Genomic DNA, 16,145 nt, shown 5'->3' on the forward strand with positions numbered 1-16,145 from the left:
TTGTCAACCTACTGAGCTATTCAGACCTGGCAGCTACTGTATTTGTTTAAAGTTACTAATAAAGTTTCCCAAATACAAGCGGAAGTGACATCATCAACAAGCCAGTCTGCTGAATCAAAACAATAGCCGACTGCCAAGCTAGCATTTCACCTCTTGTGATCTTTTTAAATGTTTAACAAGTAGCTTTCACTGACTCGGTGTAAGAAACTCTTACTGGGATGGATAAATGATTTAATAAGTATATTTTGAAAGAAAAAAGCCAGCTACCAAGCCCTGTTTTTCGCTGCCAAAATGAGCGATGTTGTGGAGAAGACCCTGACAGCTCTGCCGAGCCTCCTATCTTTAGATTCTCAGCCTGGATCTGCAAAACTGTCCTCCACCTCAAAACTAGGAAACCTAATCAGAGGGATCACTGAACTAACGTCCAAACATGTGAGTATGTCCTTAAAAACTGGAGCTTAGGTGAAATAGGATGAGTCAGTTGTTGATATGGTCTAACGTTAGCTTGCTAAGCTGCCTATGCTAACTCTGAAAAGGTGTGTTCATATGTTTTAACCCTCTTGCTATATGCTAAGTATTCAGTACAGTACTGTGCTTAGTTTTAGACTGATTTTACATACACCCTCTCGTTTATTTTACGTTATTATCATGTCGTAATACAGGTGAAATCAGAGCTGAGACTGTTTTAAAAACTTGTCCTTGTTGGTGCGTTCATGAGCTTGTGATAACTTCAGACAGTCGAGATGTTAGTCAGCTGACATACGTTTTGCATTCACAAACTGTGTTGCAGGGAAGTGAAACCTGGAAAACAAACATGGACTTTGTGAAAGATTGTTGCTGCTGTTCTTCAGCCAATTCTCAAGCCTTTAATGTTGTAATATTTCACAAACACATGAATGCACCAATCAGAAATGGTTTACAGCAAAAGAAATACATTTAGATATCCACAGTCCTATGAGGATTGTTAAGTAGCAGCCACCGGTTAACATTTGATTTAAAGGTAGGAGGGTGGGAGGGCACAGTGTAAAGAAAAGGATCCTTATCCATTATAGTCTTAAATGTATAAAGGTGTAAATTTGCTTCACTGGCTCTGGTATTATGACTATAAACGTCTCTCACCGTCTGGAAATAAGTATGTAAAAGCATTTCTCTGTAAGATCTTGATATGTAGTTCATGGGTCTTTTAACATGATCAATGGCAGCAAACCCAACATGGTAGTGCCAACGTTGGCAGGCATTTTCTCAGTATTTGATCTTATTATCCTAAAATGTGTTTCCCCTGTTCAGGAGGAAGAAAAACTTATTCAACGTGAACTAGCAGCTATCAGAGAACAGATGTCCTCCCCGAACACCTCCATGGTATGATTCTCCTGATTTTCCAGTTTGGTCCTGCATAAGAAACCAGATTATTCAAATAGATTGAGTGATGACTGAAATAATTGATGTGTTTTATTTCTTCCTTGTGTCATAATCTGATTCAGAGGCAGATGAAGGAGCTCATGGTGAGAGCGATCTACTGTGAAATGCTCGGTTATGAGGCTTCATTCAGCTACATTCATGCTATCAAACTGGCTCAACAAGGCACTGCTTTGGAGAAAAGAGTCGGTATGTTCTTTTGTAATTAGTTAAAAAGCTTACTCATTCCTCAGCATCCTTACCCAATGGTTCTGCAATACTCACTTAGTCTCATGATCAACACAAGGTGCATGATTAGAAGCTTTTTGAGTTTTTAACATAGTGATTTTTTGAGAACCTTCTTCATTTGTCATCACCACAACTTTATTAACCTGAACTATGAAACAACTGCACTGCGTCTTCCAAAACTGCTTTTGCCAAAAAATGATTTTGTGTGTGCTTTGCAGGTTACCTCGCCGTGTCTTTGTTTCTGAACGAAAGTCATGAGCTGCTTCTTCTTCTTGTGAACACTGTATTAAAGGTGGGTGTTAAGTTTTTACAGCATTTGTCATCTGGTGTCTGAATAAGGAATGTTGATGTAGTTTGTGTTTTCAGGATCTTCAGAGCACAAACCTTATTGAAGTGTGCATGGCGCTAACTGTTGTCAGCCAGATGTTCCCCAAAGATATGATTCCTGCAATTCTTCCTCTGGTCGAGGAGAAACTTAATAACGCAAAGTAAGAAATGCTCTTTGCCTTTCCAGTCCGATTAGTTACTTATATGGGCGTTCAAGTGTATTTATTCATATGATAAACTGGAGCCTGAAAAATCTGCTTGAATATTATGATTTGTAAGAGTTTCTCCTAACATATTTGTAGAGAAATCATTCGACGAAAAGCAGTCCTGGCACTATATAAATTCTACCTAATAGCACCGAATCAAGTTCAACACATCCACAACAAGTTTCGCAAAGCTCTGTGTGACAAGGATCCTGGTGTCATGACAGCTTCACTACACATCTACTTACAGATGATCCAGGTAATTTGTTTTTCTGGACTCCACATTTATTTAAGAGGTTACGACTTCACCACAACATTAACTTAGTTTATTGAGAAAACATTATACAGACATCTTGGTTTGGTTTACTGTGGTGTAATCCAGTCATGTCACATATTTTTCTTTTGTTACAGGAGAATCCAGAAGGTTATAAGGACCTGACAGCAAGTTTTGTCACCATACTGAAGCAAGTGGTGGGGGGAAAACTGCCCATGGATTTTAACTATCATAGTGTTCCTGCTCCATGGCTGCAAATTCAGCTTCTCAGAATACTATCCTTACTTGGGAAAAATGATCACAGGTAATTATTTTGTCCCCTGATAGAACTGGATTTTTCTGCTATCATGTGGTTGTACTCTGTGCTTCAATCCTTGCAAGTAAATTTTCTAAGTCTGTTCTTTGTTTGACAGTACAAGTGAGATCATGTATGAAGTCCTCAACGAGTCTTTACGAAGAGCAGAGATGAATCATAACATCACTTATGGTATGTCAAATTTAAAGTACCGTTTTTTGTAAAGTAGTAGTGGTAGTTTGAAATAATTTCAGTACTTTCTTCAACCACTTGTTGATATATCTCTTTATTTCCAGCGATATTATACGAATGTGTAAAATGTATTTACACAATTCATCCCAAATCTGAACTTTTGGAAAAAGCGGCAAAGTGCATTGGCAATTTTGTTCTGTCGCCGAAGATTAATCTCAAATATCTTGGTAAGATCCAAAGAAAACCTTTGATTTAAATAATTTTTTTCATTGACAGTCAAGATTTCACTATAGTAAATTGGCTTATTTGGTGTTACTGTAGGCTTGAAGGCCCTCACCTTCGTTGTCCAGCAGGATCCTAAACTGGCCCTGCAGCATCAGATGACCATCATAGAGTGTCTAGATCACCCCGACGTCATCATTAAGCGTGAGGTGAGGCAGATACTGGGGTAGTCAGGATTTTGATGTTGTGGAATTGGGGGTTTACAGCATTATGGGGCTTTTCCTGTTTTTTTGTAGACACTGGAGTTGCTCTTTCGGATCACTAATGCCCAGAACGTCACAGTCATTGTCGAGAAGATGCTGGAGTTTCTGCGCATCAGTAAAGATGACTATAATACCATTGACCTGGTGGGGAAGGTGGCAGAACTGGCAGAAAAATATCCTTCCGAGTGTGTTGATCATACTACGAGCAGGAGACAGCGCCAGCGACAGAGTGTTAAATGTACATTCATTTACCTCTGGTGGACCACTGCACCTGGAAAATTGGAAGACCCTTACAACAATAAACCACAGGCGTGTCATTAAGCTGATTATAAATATTGAAATAAGAGCCAGTCACAAACTGCATGTCTACTGGACCTGCTTCACTGATCCAAGAAGAAAATCATACTTAAACCCCCACCCACTATATCTCATATAATTCTGAATGTTTTTCAACCCAGACCCAGAATGTTTCTGTTTATTAATTATTGTGTATAGTATAACTTTATTATGGTGGTGAAGTAGTATATTTCTTGAAACTTACTGTACCTCTTAATAAATTTTGTTTTATAAAATTGGAATTTCACAATCTTGACAAACAAGCCTATTGACAATTAAAAGGGTCACAAACTTCGTTTTCTATGAAGTTGGATGGACTTTATTTTGACACAGCTTCTGACACAGATGTAGTTTAGACAAAGTAAAACCTGGTAGACTGCATGTTTTGCAACACTAATTTTATCAGTGGAACATAAAGACATTTATGACTGTAGACTTATACTGGTCCCTGGTGAACTGCAGCTGAGTCTCAGTTTCTCAATACTAAAGCTACTGGCAAAGTTGTGCTAAATACAACATTTGAATTAGTTCTGGGTTGAAAAACAGAAATCATTTAATAACATGCTGTTGTATTTTTATATCTTGTTTGTTCCTATTTATTGTGTTGATTTTTTTCCTATAAACTATTATACATATGCACCAGACAATGAATGGTTCATTGAGACCATGAACACAGTGTTTTCAGTGGGTGGAGACATGATGCAGTCTGACATCCCAAACAGTTTCCTTAAACTACTGTCTGAGGGTGAGATTACCACACACTCAACTTATTCTGTAGTTTTCCTGTGTTGTGATATTCCAGTTCAGTAATTTGATACTGATATTTATTAGTAATTTGTCTTTAATGGCCCAGGATTTGACAGTGTGGAGGAAGACAGGAAGTTGAGGCTGTTTGCTGTGGATTCATATGTTTCTCTGCTGCAAGGAGAGCCTGGCAAACTGCCACAGCGCTTCCTCCAAGTCATCAGCTGGGTGAGTGCTGTTTGCACAATGAGCACTATGAGCAGTTTGTATAATTCTTCTGTAATAATAATGAGAGCAAGAAGGAATACATGTTCAGGTTAAAGCATACTTTGCCAATTAGTTTACTATAATTTACTATAACTATAAATACTGTAAATTGCTGGCATAAAAAAGAACAGTAAAATATAAGTGGAGGTGAAAGTACAAATATTGTATTTCAATGAACACTGGTAAGAATAACTACAGGACAATAGAGCAGTTCAATATCAGTTTAAAAGTGTAAGTGTTTTAAAAGATCATAAAGAATTAGTTGGCCGGAGTTCCTCAGGTACCTCATTCAAATTATAGTTTGAAATCCAGACGATAAAAGCACAGTTATGCTGTTGTGTCTCCTGATGGATGATCAGAAGAGAGAAGATCCCAGGCAGCTCACAGGGATTTAAGAGGTCTGCACTGCAGCAAGATCAAGCTGAGTTTAAAACATGGCCAGTAAAATCCTATTGTCAATTTGATATATATCTGGTATCCTGGTAGCCTAAAAAAGATGGAGACATGTGAGTGACTTTTTACAGGAATGATGCAAGAATAGAAAGTCACAGTAGTTCAAACTAAATGAGTTGCAAGCATGACATTATATTTTCTAAATCTTTTACAGATTAAAAACATTTAATGACTTTACCTGTCCTTCAAAATTTAACTTGCAACATACTATGCAGTAAGTGTTACTGCATAGTATGTTGAAATATACTAAAGTTTTACCTTCTCTGACATGCACAGGTCCTCGGTGAATACTCCTATTTGAGGGAGGAACTTGAAGCGGCCACAGTCCTGAGGCTGCTGGACAAACTGTTGGACATGAAGAACACCAGCAGCGAAACAAAGAGCTGGGTCCTCATGGCAATGGCCAAGCTCTGTGAGGGCGGGGCAGGCGTTTCTGTGGCTCAGGAAATTTCTGAAGCATACAACAGCTCTCTGGACACAGTACTGAGACAGAGGGCTCAGGAGCTGCAGCACCTCAGCCAAGACTCTGAACTACGAGCCAGGGTGCTGCCTCGAGACGCCGGCCTGGAACCCCTGGAGGTAACATGCAGGGCTGCAGAATTACAATAATGATGTTTAAGTGTACAGTATATTGTCATTGTAATGTTTACAAGCAATGCTCATAGAAACCTGGTGTATTTAAAACATGGAAACACTTAATTTGTCTTTGAATGTCCGTTTCTTTTCAAACTTTGGTGTAAGATGCCAAAACAATAAAACGTAATCCTGTAGTTCCTCCTCTCTGGCAGAGTAAGTGCTCGTTATCTGATGTTTGGGGGAAAAGACCTGCATACACTTGCCCTCTCATGACACACAGTTGATTAGATTAATTACAGTATTTATCGAAATAATGGGGATCATCATTTCATCCGTAATCAGCAGCCATTTGTAACATGTCTAGAGTAGTCTGATGGGTTGGGTTTACCACAGATCTCCATTCAGTATCGCATGTAGTGTCAGTCAAGTAGAGCACAAGAATAATATCCTAAATACAAAAATGTTTCCTCTGGTTGTTCAATTTCCTGTGGTAATTTAATTGTCTATTGTACACAAAACAAAGTGTAAAAATTATATACAATATATGATATTTGCAAGTACTCACATATGACATCTTTACTTTGCAAGTCCTTTTCCAAATGATCTTCTCATCCCCATTAAAGGAGAAGTTTAAACTTGTTGTTGTGGTTTCCAGGTGGATTCCTCTCTGTCATTTCTGGATGGATTTGTGTCAGAGGCGTTGGCTGCTGGCGCTGCTCCATACAAGCCTCCCCATCAACGGCAGGAGGAATTAGCTCAGGCAAAAGGTAAATCTCATTAAAATAGTCAGACTGTGGCAGATTTGGCAATATGTTCACTGCCTTGTTTTGATTTGCTCTGACTGTGTTGTCTGCCTTAGCATTGAGCCTGGAGCCATACAGCCTGTCCCTGCCCATCAGCATGTCCTCCTGCAGCATCGCCGACAGACAGTCTCCTACACTGTTGTCCATGAGCTCTGGTCTGTCAGGCGATAGCACCGATATCTCACACAAAGGAGGGTACGTAGAAACAACGTGCATACTTGTGCTGTCTGAATTAAAATAGCTTACACACAAATGCATGGCTGGTTTAGAACTCATACTTTTAGATTTTGGTTTCAGCTCTACAACTCTGAAGCTGGACGGTGTGAAGAGGGTGTGGGGGAGGGACGGCTACCTGGCGCAGACGGAACCTGTGGAGGAGGCTGCCCAAGTTGAGGTTCCCAGTCCCCTCCGGTCACCCAGTCAGCAGGGAGAGGCTCAGAGTTCACACAGCCAGACTCCCACTCCGATACCGACGCCTCAGCCTGAACAAGAGAAACAGCAGCTGGCCTCTTCGCTGTTTGTCGGCCTGGGTTCCCAAAGCTCTGTGTGTCTGGTGAGCTTTTTAATTCTTCTTTACAGTATCTTTATGAGGTACAGCTACACAATATGACGTAAAGCTGTAAGGTGTGATAAATTTGTCTGATATTATAATTCCAAAAACTTTTTCTTTTAACAGATGGGAAAATCTGAGCCGACACCCCAGCGATTCAGAAGAAAAGCCAAAAGTCCAGGCTCGTCCTCGGGGGCCAGCGAGCTAACATCCAACTCCCTCGCCTCCTCTCCCAGCACAGTGGATAATTTGCTGTGTAACAACTTCATGGACTCCAACGTCACCTCAGAGCTGGCCCTTTCTCCACCCAAACAGACATCCCAACTCTCTCTGGGGCTCACTACTGCAAATGGCCCCTGTGATGTAGAGTTAACTGACAGTGACATAAAGGGAAGTAACCCTTCTCTCATTAGGGAAAATGGTGTCGCTGTCGCTGCTGATCCTGCTCCATGTGAAGACCCAAACAGACCTAAAGACTTGTGTCTCAGTTCTCATCTTCCTGCAGAGCTCTCTGGACTCTCCTACTCAGAGATCACTCGTCTGTGCTCCAACCAAAGCCTGCATCTCTCAGCCTGTCATGTGCAGAAAGAGGATTCTTTAGCGCTTGTTGTTTTCATATACAACTCCTCCGACTCTGACATTCAACAGATACTACTAGAGCTTGACTCAGATGAACTTGAGGTACAGTAATTATTGAGCAGAAAATTATTAGTGAGGTCTTATACGCTCCTTACTACTTTTTCAAATTAAAGGGCGTTTTCTTATAATGTTTATTTCAGGTATGCTGTGCGTGTAGCAGTCCAGTGCAGGAGTTGAGAAGCCAGAGTGTAGCAGTGTGTCAGTATTCCCTCACTGTGAAGAGGCCCTCAGTCCATGTTGAAGTGGCTGGGATGGTATCTTACCAGTTGCCTGTTGGGACACCTCAGTCAGTGCAGCTCTCATACAAACTGCCTCTAACCAGCTTCATCAGGTGAAATATTTTCTTCTTTTTTCCAAGTATGGCCGCACAGAGACGATCAGTTGCTTACTGAAATTTCACGTTTCCTTCAGACCTTTGACTGTGTCCACAGAGGAGTACGGGAGAATGTGGCTGGCCTTCTCTCATGATACAAAGCAGAACCTGACACTGATAAGTGATGGCCCAGAACCTCTCACAGCCACTCTGAATGTGCTGAAGAAGAAACTTCAGCTTCATGTCGTGGAAATCATAGGTGAAGAGACATTTACTTCTAAACAAAAACGTTGCGTTGTTAGACATTTATCAACACAATGTATCATTTGATGCTTGTATGTAACAACCAGCGCTGGCTTAACGTGTTACTTTGTAATGTGTTCGAGTACTCAGATGTATTTATTGTGGTAACTAGTTAGATAGATAGTCTGTGCAGACACACATCTATACATAGTATTCAGCAAAGTATTTTATTTAAGGCTCCTGCCAAAGGTGACCCGACTCCAAGTTAGTTTATTTATTAAAAAGTCCACTCACTAGTTTTTTCCAGAGCTTTTAACCCAGCTGATGTAGACCATGAGATGCATGGAGGTTTCAGAAAAAAACTATTAAGTGGACCTTATGTTAAGATTATTTTGTCAAAGTTAAAGTTATGCATTAGCTTTTCACTCATGTACAATATTATTAGTTACTTTGATGCCACCTTCTAATAAGGCATATTTGCATAGTGTTTCTAAGTTGTGACTAATGGCTTTATTAATGTTAATAAATTGGTTATTAATGCTTTACAGATCAGTAATAATCCATTAAAGCTAAAATGCAAGTTATGCTGGAGGACATATACCACATGACAACTCAAAAGTTGTTCTTGTTAATAGCTTATTGCTGGTCTAAAAGCATTAATAAATGATTTGTTAAACTTTAACAAAGCCATTAGTTCCAAATGATAAACACAAAGTATGTCTTATGTGTTTGTTAGTTTATTTAACGGGATATTAGAGATAAACATGATTTATCTTACATTGAAGAAGCAATGCAACTGATATAATTTATGTAGGGCATCAAGCTGAAGCAGATATGCAGCCCCAGTCACTGGTTAGTCTTTAAAAATCTTGTCAAATCTACCAAATCTGTTAGAGTTGACAGGCACTTTTACACTATTAGTGAGTAACCGTTATTATTTTTCCCCGCAGGTATGGAAGGTATTGTAGCTTGCCGGCTCCTCCAGGATCAGCCATGTCTGATGCACTGTCATGTGAATGCGGGAACGCTGGCTGCGTGGCTGCGCTCTCCAGTCCCTGACCTGCCCGACTGCCTGATCTACCACTGCCAGAGAGCTTTACAGGAGCACTGAGCCCCGACTGCAACACCTCCACTGACACCACTGAGCAACACGAGCACCTGACCCTCAACCACTGAAGCAGAAGGTACACAGAGCAGTAGTAGTAGTAGTAGGAACAGAGCATGAGACAGTACAGAACATCTGACATTGTGCATTCTCAACTTTATATTACAGTGTTGTTTATCATTTGTTTATCTCCTCCACTATAAGTTATGTAGTAGGATTTGGTTTTTTTTGTCCACAAATTATTTATTTTTAACAGTAAATTGGTGAAATAATTCACAGGATCACAACTGTTTGAACATCATGGCTGGTAATAACCTCATGGCCAAAAGATTGTGTTTTTAAACGTCAGTGGATGTTTGATGTTTCAGAATAACACTTATGTCTTAAAATGATGACAGGGCCCCATAATGACTTGAAAATTTCAATGGTTGAAACATTGTTTGTGAGTGAACTGAATACTAAGTATGATATTCTCTGTGTAAGGGAAAAATCATGACTCTCTAGAGTTATTTTTTGCGCCCCAGGTCTGCATGCTAAATAACGAGAGAGATCATGTCCTGTTTTTTTTAATTTGTGACATTATTTTTAAAAATCAGCTACATTTTCTAGGTTAGAACGATCATGACAGTGAAGCCCATTCAAATCAACCAGAGACATAAAGGTTTCAGTTTCTCATTTAGCATCTTAAAGCATTTCATTGCTGTTATTAACTAAAGGTTTAGGTTCTTTTTAAGTTCATCAATACTGATTGAAATGGAAGGACTAATACAGATTCTTGCATTGGATTGGTTGATGTTATTTATTAGGTGAGAGGCACAGGGAAGATATTGGTATCTTTCAGGAGTACCCAATTAATTGTTCATTATTTCTGGTATGGACTTGGACAAACCATTAGAGGAGGGTTTAAAATAAAATGTTTTTTTAAAACTTAGTTTAAAAAAAAAAAACAAATATCTACAGAGAGCTGCTTGTCAAGTGGAACCTGCTCATCTTCACTGCTGAAAAAAGCAGCAGAGGTTTACATCCCTGTTTATCTATTATGCTGACACTAACTCCGGCTGCAGCAGTTACACGTATTTCTTACATGAATGATGAGAGTATTTTGTCTTAAATGTAGTAATGAAGATTTCACTCTGCAATGTCCATATTACCCATTTATCACTATGATGAGGAGCATTTCAGTTTTCCCTCGTGTTTTGCAGATGCTGCCCTGTGTGATATGAATATCTATGCACTCATGTTTCTGGCTTGTCAGTGGTCAGTGATTTTAGTGGTCTTTCATTATTATATTTTTATATCAACGCAGTATTAAATACATATTTATTGGATTTATATTCTTACAGAAAATATTTTGTATTAATTTCTCTGAAAGAAAAAAAATCATTGTGTTTCATGTTACTGTTTGATTGTGCTGTGCCAGATCTAACTTGTCTCAGACTGTTTTATTTAATTCAACTTGAGGGGGAAGTTTACCTTTGTTCTTTTTTGCATGTGTCCTGATTTGAAACTAACAATGTGTCTAAAATTCAACTTTAACCCAACGCCTTATGTTCTAATGCCAAGGTGGCGTGTTTGATTTGTGCCTGTGGTACAGAGAAAATCCTTCTTTCTTGGAGTGCCTGTCACTACATTCTGCTAACTTGTGAATAAATTCAACACATGTAAATTCACTTTGACTCAACTGACTCAATGATTATTCATGAAATAGATGCTATGATGTAGATCTGTAATACCTATGAAACAGATGTGCTGGACTTGAAGCAAAGAGGGACATTATTACATTAAAGAGAACATTTTCTGATGTTCTTTCCACTCTTATTTCACATATTTATTGAATGAGCATTGTTTACTTGAAGCATACACCTGTAAAAAACATTAGTAACATTTGATTTTCTGCTTGCGTCATACAGTCCACATTTCTACTCACTGAGACCCTAAAAAGAAATTATCTCTGTCTCTTATCGAGATAACCTTTTATTTATTTATTTATTTATATATATGTAATATAGATTTACATGAGAAAACAATATGAGATAGTAATAATGGGTTTTACCTGGATTCACCTTTTCATCATATGTCATACAAATGTATTTACATCTAATATTTTCCACATTCCTGTGTGTCCTGAAATTATAACATGACGTTTACATCTAACACTACTCACTATACCATGTTAACTTTGATAATGTTTAATACGGTGAGCCCTATAATGCTAAAGGAAACACAGACTGTATGTAAAATATATATGTGTGTGTGTGTGAGACATGATGACAGCATCTTCATCAGTGGGAATGAACTGGCATTAAAATTGGCTAAAGCCTTCTACAGTATTCACGGAAGATCACTGATGTCAAAGTAGGCAAAACATCTGTGGTGACATCACAGATTTAGTGTTTACTTGCTCTTTGAAACAAACTAGGAAATAAAGTAACAGTATAGTATCAGCTACATACTTCAATATTTGCAATCTGAAGTAGTTTCCACCAAAATGTAACCACTGTGTCTCAGCGCTGACTGTGTTGAGGTGTTGTTCGAGGGATAAAGCGCATGGCCAGGCTGTGCTCGTCCTCCACAGGCTGCTGCGACAGGTTGTTGGTCTTCCTGATGCTGTTGAGGGTGCAGCCTTGGCGTGGACACACAGTATAACGAGACAACAGAGCTACAAGGATGGCCTTCATCATCACCATGGCGATGTGTTTGCCCACGCAGGAACGAGGCCCGCAGCCGAAGGGCTGGAAGAAACGACTGGGCACCTGCCAAACAGAGGAGGTAAAGACTGAACTGTTGTTTTTAGTTTTTAGAGCCATGTGTTGTTGCACAACACTCAGCTGACTTACTGTTTTGTCAAAGTTCATCAGGCTGAACTCTTTGGGTTTTGGGAAGAATTCAGTCTTATGCATAAGGCCAATGTTGAGAATGATGTTGGTCCCTTTTGTAATTTTAGTTCCTTCGATGTTGTCATCTTCCAGAGCTCTTCTCATTGTGAAATCAACCACAGGATGAAACCTCAAAGACTCATTGATGAAACTCTCCAGCACTTTCAAGCTTTGATAATCGATGTTTCCAGCACCTTTTTCATCTGGAAATTAAAATGCAGCATTCATGGGCCGTTGGAATAGTTTTTTTTTTTTTTTTTAGCTGTCATAGAGGGAAACTGAGATTAATACCTCACAAATGCACTTACTCAAGACAGTGTTCATCTCCTCCACTATCCTCAGCTCTACGTCTGGGTTTTGTTTCAACAGCATCAGCATGAAGAAGAGGCTGATGGAAAGTGTGTCGGGTGCTGCAATCACCATCTCCAGCACGCACTGCCTGACGTCATCTGCTGAAAGCTCTCCGATGTTCTGTTAAAAAAGAAAATTAAGGTATGCAGAATGCAGCAAACACATGACATCATCAGGATGGTAACTCTGTGACGAAGGTGGTATAGATTTATCAAAAGAGACAAACCTGAGCAAAGATGAGCTCCGTTGCAAAGTCAAGATCATCATCCAACTTCTCAGACTCATTTACAATCTTTCTTTTAATTTCCAGAAGGCTCTCCATCGCATCTTGCAGCTCTCGGCTGTTGGCACAAAAAGCAACGCAAAGATTAGGTTGAAGAAATCACAAGCCAAATGTTGAATTACTGTGATGTGTGAGGATCTTACGCTGCTCTCTTGTGCTTGTTGTACAGCCATCCAATCTTGAAGAATATATCAGGCTTTATTAGAACTGTTTGCCAGGTCTCAAAGTAGCTTTGGATTTTCATCAGCAAGTCCTTTTCTGAGTTACGATGAACAAGAAAACAGAGTCAGGAGCTGCAGGCATCAATGCAAGAACTGGAAATATTATTTACTGGCAGAAAATACACTGTTTGAGTGTAGAATGTACAGACAGTGAACATGCAGCTGACCGTTGAGCGGCACCCTGAGGAAAAGCCTGTTGGAGATGTCCACCACGATGGCTCTGAGCAGATTGAGAGCGTCCACATGTCCGGAGGGGTCGGTTATCTCCTGCAGGCAGTCCAAGTGTTTGGCTGTGGAGCTCACACAGATTTCCACTGTCCTCTGGAGGCTGGGGCCTGTCAGAGCTGTGGAACAACCATGAAACAGTGCAGTAATTCTAATACAATGAAGCAGTGTTTCCGTTATTGGCAGGCTTCAATCAGCTGGGGTTGGACTTATTTTTGTCATCTTATTAGATACGGGGAAATGTGTAGAAAGAGAGGTGAAATAAGGCACCATACTGACTCTGTACTCTCTGTTTAAGGTAACTGCTCACCTTTAGAAAAATATGTCCTCACTTTTTTCCAGAGGAGGACATCACTGTTGAAAATGATACCCCTCCCTTCCATCCCAATACACTCCAGCCCTGTTTTGCTCCCGAATCTGGCTGTGTAGTGAGCGCTCCTCAGAACATGATACACTGCTGAAGACCTACAAGAGTAGCCAGGCTTTGACTTATTCCAGATTCATGGGGTAAATTGTGAGTATAAAGAGTTTTATCTCCAAAGACTTGCCTGCTCAGAATGACGGTCTCCTCGCCGTTAATCCAGACGCGGACAATGCTGCCATATTTGTTGTTGTAGTAGTTGCTCGCTGTTCCTATCCCAGTCCAGATGAATCTGCTGTAGGAGAGGATGGGGCCGAGTCCTGCCAAAAAGGAAGGACCTGGCAGAAAGAAACAAGTAATGATATAAGGCATAATAGATCCCAGTTCAGTTTACTGTCTTAGCAAAGCATCCAGTCTGCTGAAGTGACTTTGAGAAAGATATTGAATTTATCTTCAGGGACACTGACTGAACTCTGTGCTCTAATGTCCATGTAGTGAGGGGCAAGTGAAAACAGGGGACTGCCTGTATGGAAATCAATAAACTATTATATTATTTCATCAATAATGTGGCTCCCTGTCTCTATTTTGAACATTTACTGTCACCATTACTGTCACCATTGAAAGCACAAAACACATTGACACAGATATTTCTCTTGCTTCTATCTGCTTGCACCTGCAGTCACTTGTATATGTGGAGCAATCTGTACAGGTTATGTGAAAGAACAGACGCTGAAGTCTCCTACCTGGTGTATGTGGCCGGTTTGTTTGGCTCCACGCAATGAGGAGCAACAGTAGCAGTAGTAGAAGCAGAAGGGCGGTGACTTCAGACATGGTGTCGACCACCATGTGGCCGACGGTGAGCGTCTCCAGCGGCAGCATCCCCTTCATAACTGCAGCCAGGAACACACACCTGCGCGGGCTTACTGTGCGTGACCTGTGCTCACAAAGCTTCTGTCTCCTTTAACCAACACGCAAACCAAGCCATCCATTAAATACATTTGTTAAAACAAACTATAAGAACCTTAATCTGCAGACAGCCTTCCTTTTCATCCCTTGTAATTCTCTTGTCCTTCAGTGCTGGGATGTAACTCAGCACTGGCACACATTACAACCAAAATACACCCACATAAAGCTTTATGATGAACTGTTTGTTACTGAGACAGCTGTTTGTATCATGGTAATGTTATAAGATTCCACATCTAATATCTCACTACAGTCAGTGTAAGGGCGGGTGACAGATTGTTCCCTTATTTTGTAACGTTATTACAGTTTTATCATACTCATATCATTAGGGTATTATCCCAAGATATTATGTACAGTGAGTAATTTCCCTCTTTGGCTATTTACACAATTATTATTACGCGGTGTTTGATACTGAATTAAAATGAGGATGATGAATTCAAAATCAGTAAATGTGAGTTTACTGATGAAATCAAGGTCTCACTTCAGTGATGGTAATGAAGGTCAGTTTCTATGGAAGCAAGTAGAGAGTACCAGTACACCCTTATGCCCTTCTTGCTGTAAAGTTTAACACTTTGCTTTATCCTAAAAGATTTGTTATGACAGACTGCAAAAACTTTTATTTTTATTTTATTTAATTAAAAAATATTTTCTTTCTACAATTCCCCCCCCCATAGCTGAAACATCAAGGATTTGTGACAGAACATGGCCACATGACTCATGAGACAGAGTTAAAGTTAGGGTTTCATTGAAATTCATAACTCAGATTTTCACATAACACTTAGATGTTTTTACATCTTTAAAATATTAAAGCAGTGTCTTTAAGAGTATCTGTTTTTCTTTTCTAAGCATTTTATAATTATTTATTAACAAAATATCAAAGAATAATACTTACGCCTGTTTTTCTTTCCTATTCCTGACAAGTTAGAGTGCAGTTTGAAGAGATGCAGTGCTTCCTCCACTGGTTTTAAAGATGATCAACATTCTTCTACCAAATAAATCACATGGATTCAAGTGTTTATAAATCCTCGGTTAAGCCTTCACTTTACTGGTTGCTTGGAAACACTGCCACTTCAGGGTTACAAGTACTATTACATGGCAGAACAATGAACAGACCAGATAACAGTTTTTTATTCAAAAGAATGCAAAACCTGCAGGTCTTTCATCGGCTGCACTCTGCATCATTTTTTTTAGATGGGCTTACTTCACATTTTGTTCAAAAGAAAGAAACCCCACCGTCTAATTCATCAACCGAGGAGGCTTTTCAAAGGGAAATGAATCAGCTGGGTCAGACTGACCTGTGTCAAAGGGAGCAGGGATTTACCCAGCAGTTCCCAAAAGGAAACGGGGTGAGAAAAAATGTCTTCTTTATAATTTAAAAACATAAAGTCTTCAAAATTTCATTTAGAAATGGGTGTC

At 39.7% G+C, this 16,145-nt stretch overlaps 2 protein-coding genes across 2 annotated transcripts; one reads left to right on the forward strand and one right to left on the reverse strand.

Annotated features, from left to right (window-relative positions):
- Nucleotides 1-75: 75 nt before the first annotated feature.
- ap4e1 (adaptor related protein complex 4 subunit epsilon 1) lies at nt 76-11,119 on the forward strand. The gene is made up of 21 exons (XM_044194373.1): nt 76-432; nt 1,288-1,359; nt 1,482-1,605; nt 1,863-1,936; nt 2,011-2,132; nt 2,274-2,433; nt 2,586-2,752; nt 2,862-2,935; nt 3,040-3,162; nt 3,257-3,366; nt 3,454-3,593; nt 4,389-4,501; nt 4,610-4,728; nt 5,497-5,799; nt 6,452-6,563; nt 6,656-6,794; nt 6,897-7,152; nt 7,276-7,830; nt 7,929-8,119; nt 8,200-8,360; nt 9,295-11,119. The coding sequence occupies exons 1-21, from the start codon at nt 292-294 to the stop codon at nt 9,453-9,455; spliced, it is 3,417 nt and encodes a 1,138-aa protein (XP_044050308.1). The 5' UTR covers nt 76-291; the 3' UTR covers nt 9,456-11,119.
- Nucleotides 11,120-11,247: 128 nt separating this feature from the next.
- LOC122875399 (aromatase) lies at nt 11,248-15,787 on the reverse strand. Its single transcript, XM_044194444.1, has 10 exons — nt 15,622-15,787; nt 14,510-14,724; nt 13,954-14,104; nt 13,716-13,870; nt 13,348-13,524; nt 13,103-13,217; nt 12,903-13,017; nt 12,634-12,796; nt 12,287-12,528; nt 11,248-12,202 (listed from the first exon to the last, which is right to left on the reverse strand). Exons 2-10 carry the CDS (start codon nt 14,652-14,654, stop codon nt 11,954-11,956), a joined length of 1,512 nt encoding a protein of 503 aa, XP_044050379.1. The 5' UTR covers nt 14,655-14,724; nt 15,622-15,787; the 3' UTR covers nt 11,248-11,953.
- Nucleotides 15,788-16,145: the final 358 nt, after the last annotated feature.

Source organism: Siniperca chuatsi, linkage group LG4, assembly GCF_020085105.1.
Source record: "Siniperca chuatsi isolate FFG_IHB_CAS linkage group LG4, ASM2008510v1, whole genome shotgun sequence".
NCBI lineage: Eukaryota > Metazoa > Chordata > Actinopteri > Centrarchiformes > Sinipercidae > Siniperca > Siniperca chuatsi.

What these genes read in the sequence shown, in the direction of transcription:
- ap4e1 (XM_044194373.1), top strand. Translation starts at nt 292, where the DNA reads ATGAGCGATGTTGTGGAGAAGACCCTGACAGCTCTGCCGAGCCTCCTA. An exon ending in TCTACTTACAGATGATCCAG is followed by an intron (nt 2,434 to 2,585) that starts GTAATTTGTTTT and finishes CTTTTGTTACAG; the next exon opens with GAGAATCCAGAAGGTTATAA. An exon ending in CCCAAAGCTCTGTGTGTCTG is followed by an intron (nt 7,153 to 7,275) that starts GTGAGCTTTTTA and finishes TTCTTTTAACAG; the next exon opens with ATGGGAAAATCTGAGCCGAC.
- LOC122875399 (XM_044194444.1), bottom strand. Translation starts at nt 14,654, where the DNA reads ATGAAGGGGATGCTGCCGCTGGAGACGCTCACCGTCGGCCACATGGTG. An exon ending in GAGGACATATTTTTCTAAAG is followed by an intron (nt 13,525 to 13,715) that starts GTGAGCAGTTAC and finishes GTTGTTCCACAG; the next exon opens with CTCTGACAGGCCCCAGCCTC. An exon ending in AACAAGCACAAGAGAGCAGC is followed by an intron (nt 13,018 to 13,102) that starts GTAAGATCCTCA and finishes TTGTGCCAACAG; the next exon opens with CCGAGAGCTGCAAGATGCGA.